A 5,432-nucleotide genomic window follows, 5' to 3' on the forward strand; every position below is an offset into this window, starting at 1 on the left:
CGGATGTCATTCTCTGACATATCTTTTTATACGACTACAATACTTGATTATGTTTGGTACCGAAAAAGATTTGAAATTTTTAAAACTATTTTTGAATTACTTTTTTCTTTTGCAGATTGGGTGCGCAGTGCGCTGGTACCCAGGTTCTTCTCCGTATTTTCCGACAAAGTTAGTATACTATAAAAGGAAAGCCAGGAGAGATGCAGGGAGGCCGTATTAGCTGGGTAACTCAAACTAGTCATGTTAGCCATCACGTGAAACCGACGTACGTTCGACGGTCAAACAAAAGGAAAGAACGAAGCATATAACCGAACCGAACCCAAATCCAAATCAGATCGGATGCCCTACGTCTTCGTTATATACTGGCCAAGCAAAGCAAAATAGCCACGAACGATGAGTACTTACGTCTCCTGCGACTGCGAGCGGCTTTGATGGATTCTGCCACGATGGACTGGCCGGCCGGCCAAGAAGTCGCCGCAGTCCGGCTCTGGCCTGGCGCAGCTTGCCGCCGGCCTCACCAAGCGCCTCGCGGAAGAAAACCCCAGGACCAACCTCGTCTTCTCGCCGCTGTCCATCTACACAGCTCTGTCGCTCCTGGCCGCCGGCGCCAGGGACACCACGCTGGACGAGATGCTCCGCATCCTTGGCGCGCGGTCGTGTGGCGAGCTCGAGAGCTTCGTGTCCCGCATGGCGGCGGACGCGCTCCAGGACAGGTCCGCCTCAGGCGGTCCAAGTGTGGCGTTCGCATGCGGCGTGTGGAGCGACATTTCGCGGCCGCTGAAGCCGGCCTTCCGCGAGGCCGTCGTGGGCACGTACAAGGCCGAGGCGAGCACCGTTAACTTCCGCGGCGCACCGGAGGAAGCGCGTGGCCAGATCAACGCGTGGGCGGCTCAGGTGACCAGGAACCTCATCCGCAACGTTCTCCACAAAGGATCGATAAATCCGGCAACAACTCGGGTCGTCCTCTGCAACGCCGTGTACTTTAAGGGCAAGTGGGAGGACCAGCCGTTCGACAGGAGGCACACCATGCACGAACCCTTCTACCGGCTCGACCGCAGCCAGGTCGACGTGCCCTTCATGCAGAGTACGATGTCGCAGTTCGTCGCTGTGCACGACGGGTTCAAGGTACTCAAACTCCGGTACAAAATGGCGGTGCCTGATCACAAGGAACATGCGCATCCTCCTCCTTATATGGGCCGTGTTGATTCTCATCGCTACAACCATGACCGTGTTGATCAGTCCGGTGAGTATGGCGGCCGCGACCATGGTGCTCCCTACGCCCATCCCCATGTGAGGGCTGCATACAACCGTGGGGGTCGGTCTGCAAATTATATTTCCACCGGACCCCCACCATACTTCCGTCATCGTCCCTATCCTCCTCCTCCATTCCGCAACCCCACCTCTCGGTACGGCTATCCCAGGCCATATCCTAATGGTGCACTTGGTCGGTTTGGCCACCCACCTAACCCACCATATATCGCCCTCCCCCATGTTCCAGGTCGGAATGGCTACCCTGGTAATGCATTTGGCAACCGCCACAAGCCTGATCCTTGGGCAGGCAACGCCTATCCATCCCAGTGTGCTGCTCCGTCGGTGTTCTCCGGCTCCAATCGTACCGGGTACACGCAGTTCTCCATGTGCATATTTCTCCCGGACGCCCATGACGGCCTGTGGGGGCTGCTGGACACGATCGCGTCCCGACCTGGGTTCCTGCACGACCACCTGCCGGAGCAGCAAATCGCCCTCCGCGAGTTCCGGATGCCAAAGTTCAAGCTGTCCTTCCATAGCAGCATCGTCGCCGTGCTCAAGAAGCTAGGGCTTGAGCTGCCGTTCTGTGAGCGTGGCAACCTATCTGACATGGTGGAGGACGATGGCTCTGGCATGCCGATAGTGGTGGGGGATGTCATCCACAAGGCTGTTGTCGAGGTAAACGAGGAAGGGACTGAAGCCGCCGCTGTCACTGTGTTGGTCGGGGCTCTTGGATGCGCAAGGCCTCCGTCACCTCCAACACCTCCGCAGGTGGATTTCATTGCCGACCATCCATTTGCCTACTACATAGTGGAGGAGGCGACCGGAGCTGTTGTCTTCGCGGGGCACGTCCTCGACCCATCCAAGGAGTAATAAATAGCTAGCTGTTGAGGTCGACAAACACATTGTGTTTCCTATTTTGAGTCCAGAACTGCTCCTACTTGTACTATGATGAATTTATATGTGCTTCAGTTTGATTATATTTTAAAGATGTCTTGTATACATGTTATTCAAATAAAAATGTGGGTCACATAAACTGTGAACTCCCCCATACAATTTACTTTGCAGATAAAAATATTCCTTTTCCAATGTTTCCTATTCTTAAGCCAACTTTGTTTCTACCTTGCATTGTTGGTGTACCAGCTTAATGTGTTGAAAGGACCCGTGAAACATAGAATGCACTCGCTTGACAGTGGTATATATATGTACGAATTGTTAGACGGGTTCTGTTTCAATACGCCCCTTGAAAATTTTAAAAGGGGATTTTTCACCAATAAAAAATATAAGATATAGTTGGGCTCTGGCGGTGTATACCATAACTCCGGCGCGCGGCTTACTGTATCATTATCGGTGGTTATGGACGTGATGGGGGGTCATGCCCAGAGAGCATGCACCCTGTTACATCCCATCGCTAAGGGGCACGCCGATCCTCACAATTGCATCGGCGCGTGACTTCATCTTCTGATAACATTCAGAGTTGGTCATGTCTTTTTCTTCATATTAAGCAGTTGTGCGTACTGAACTTGCAGGTGGGTCGTAGCTGTGGGTCGAGCGAGGTGAGGCGCTCGTCCTACCTTGTTTTCCAGCGATTTTTATTTAGGTATACACATAAGTCACAGATCAATGGAAAAGTAATCTGGAAAATAAAAACCGGCTAAGAAAATCGTCGTACCATGGGACTTATTGGGCTGGATGCAAGTTACGCACCGAGCCACGACGCAGTGCTGCTCCAGTACACGATGCTCGAATGGCCCGAGCATCAGTTGTGTTGTTCGTCGCTCTAGTATCCAGACGACCAGATCTTCCTCTGACAAAAACCCTGGCAGGAGATACCAACAGCAACAGGAGCGTGTGCGCATTCCCAGCGGCCAACAAGGGCGCGCGGGGGCAGCGCCCAGCAGGCGGTGCGTCAGGCCAGTAACTTGGTCTAGTGGCCAAGGGGCTCGCCGATCGTTGTCATTGCATCGGCATGTGACTTCATCTTCTGATAACACCACTACTGGAATCTAGAACTTTGCCTAGTGCAGAAGCAAAGTGTTTGCCAGGTGCAACACTAGGCAAAGAGGAGTGGGCTGGAGCCCTGGCGGCAAAGTTAACTTTTTCTGGTCCTTTTCGACGGCTACTCGTAAACACGTAAAAAAAAAACTTTGCCAAATATAAAACAAATGTGTTGGTCATGACCTTTTCTTCATATTCAATAGTTGTTCTGAACTTGCATCATTCAAGCCGACCTCCTAAAGAAGAACTTGGCGAGCAATGCCGCAGGCAAACATCCTGGAGGGCTAGCCCAGAGATTTTTTTTGCGCACAGCAAATATGCGTGTTGACGCAAAAATGGGGCCAAATATATTATATGTTGATAGTGTTGTCTAGACAGGTGAAGGTGGGTGGAAAAATTAATAAGATGCACTGTATAGATATGGCGAGCATGGTTTCCGTAAGAACACACACGTAATTTTACTATTCTATTTCAGTTCTGCATGCACTAGTAGAAAACAGGGCTTTGGTCACAGGGCAATATTAACATTAGTCCCGGTTCAGTCACGAACCGGGACTAATGTGAGCATTGGTCCCGGTTCGTGCGGCTAAGGCATTAGTCCCGGTTCACCCGAGCCCTTTAGTCCCGGTTTGAGACACGAACCGGGACTAAAGGGTGCGATGCCCTTTAGTCCCAGTTCGTGTCTCAAATCGGGACTAAAGGCTTTAGTCCCGGTTTGAGACACGAACCGGGACTAAAGGGTGCGATGCCCTTTAGTCCCGGTTCGTGTCTCAAACCGGTACTAAAGGTCGCATTTTCAAACTCTACCCCCCCCCCCCTTGGATCGCCTTTTCGGTTTTGTAGAAAGCAAAAAAAAAATGATAAAAACTTCAAAAATTAAAATCCTTCGAGATGTAGTTATGTTACTACATCTACTAGTTAGGAAAATTTAAAAACTTAAATTTAGACATGTTTTGCAAAAAGTGTAGGGAAAATGTAAAACGGCTATAACTTTTGCATATGATGTCAGAAAAAAGTATAATATATCAAAATGTTCAGCACGAAAATCCGCATCCAATTTTGATCGCCTACGGCCTGTTTGCAAATTTTTAGAATCCTCAAATTCTAAAAGGAAAAAAACTTATGCTCAAATTTCTGTTTTTTTGAATTTTTGTTAAATCTGGTCAAACTATGGTCAAACTACTTATTCAAGAAGTATTAGTGTTACTAAATAATTATTCAAGAATATTAGTGTTACTAAATAATTATTTCAGTTTCTTTGAATTTTGGTCAAATCTGGTCAAACAATGGTCAAACTAATTATTCAAGAAATATTAGTGTTACTAAATAATTATTTCAGTTTTTTTGAATTTTGGTCAAATCTGGTCAAACTGTGGTCAAACTACTTATTCAAGAAATATTAGTGTTACTAAATAATTATTGTTTTTTAGAACAATAGATTCAAACTCAAACAGTGAAATGTGTGACTTCATGCTCAAGCTAAATTCCTGAGGGTTAATAGGATTGACATCTTACTATTGTCAGGAAAACAACAAGTGCAGACTTGGAAACGAGGGAGAATAGAACTCGGAAGTTAAGCGTGCTCAGGCTGGAGTAGTGAGAGGATGGGTGACCGTCCGGAAAGTTAGATGATTTGGAATGATGAGGGGTGATTAGAGATTAGAGGTTAAAATAATTCAGAAATTTGAAAATAAAAAAACATTCAATTTTTTTTTTTTAAAAATCAAAAAAATCATAAAAAAGGTGGACCTCCAGGCAGCGGCCACGTGGAGGGCCTTTAGTCCCGGTTCTGGAACCGGGACTAAAGGGTCGTTACTAAAGGCCCTTTTTCTACTAGTGATGGCCTTAGTTATGATGTCTAAAATTTAGATCGAGAAACTGATTGAAGAAATCATTTGTAGCAATCCTTAGGTCTTCTTTACCAAGAGCAACCCCCAATTCCACTAACAAAAACAAAGAATGTTTTTCTACAGATAAACAAAATAAAATGAAAAAAAGGAGCCTCTCTTCTTTATGAGATAATTACAGGGTATTAATCACCAATGGAACATGTTTTTGTCATCTCTAGTGAACAAAAGAGGTTAGTTGCTGTTAAGTTGGTAAATACACATACATCTTGGTAGCGATGTTTTTCACACTTGAGTCATTCGAAGCAAGTATGTCTCTCTATGTATGACCTTGCACAG

The 5,432-nt window shown here is 47.1% G+C and overlaps 1 protein-coding gene across 1 annotated transcript; it reads left to right on the forward strand.

The window, feature by feature from the left end:
* The first annotated feature begins 447 nt into the window (after positions 1-447).
* Positions 448-2,315, forward strand: LOC120969983 (putative serpin-Z8). The gene has a single exon (XM_073503294.1). The coding sequence runs from the start codon at positions 631-633 to the stop codon at positions 2,119-2,121; it is 1,491 nt and encodes a 496-aa protein (XP_073359395.1). The 5' UTR covers positions 448-630; the 3' UTR covers positions 2,122-2,315.
* Positions 2,316-5,432: the final 3,117 nt, after the last annotated feature.

The sequence above is a fragment of the Aegilops tauschii genome, chromosome 7 (genome assembly GCF_002575655.3).
Source record: "Aegilops tauschii subsp. strangulata cultivar AL8/78 chromosome 7, Aet v6.0, whole genome shotgun sequence".
Classification (NCBI taxonomy): domain Eukaryota; kingdom Viridiplantae; phylum Streptophyta; class Magnoliopsida; order Poales; family Poaceae; genus Aegilops; species Aegilops tauschii.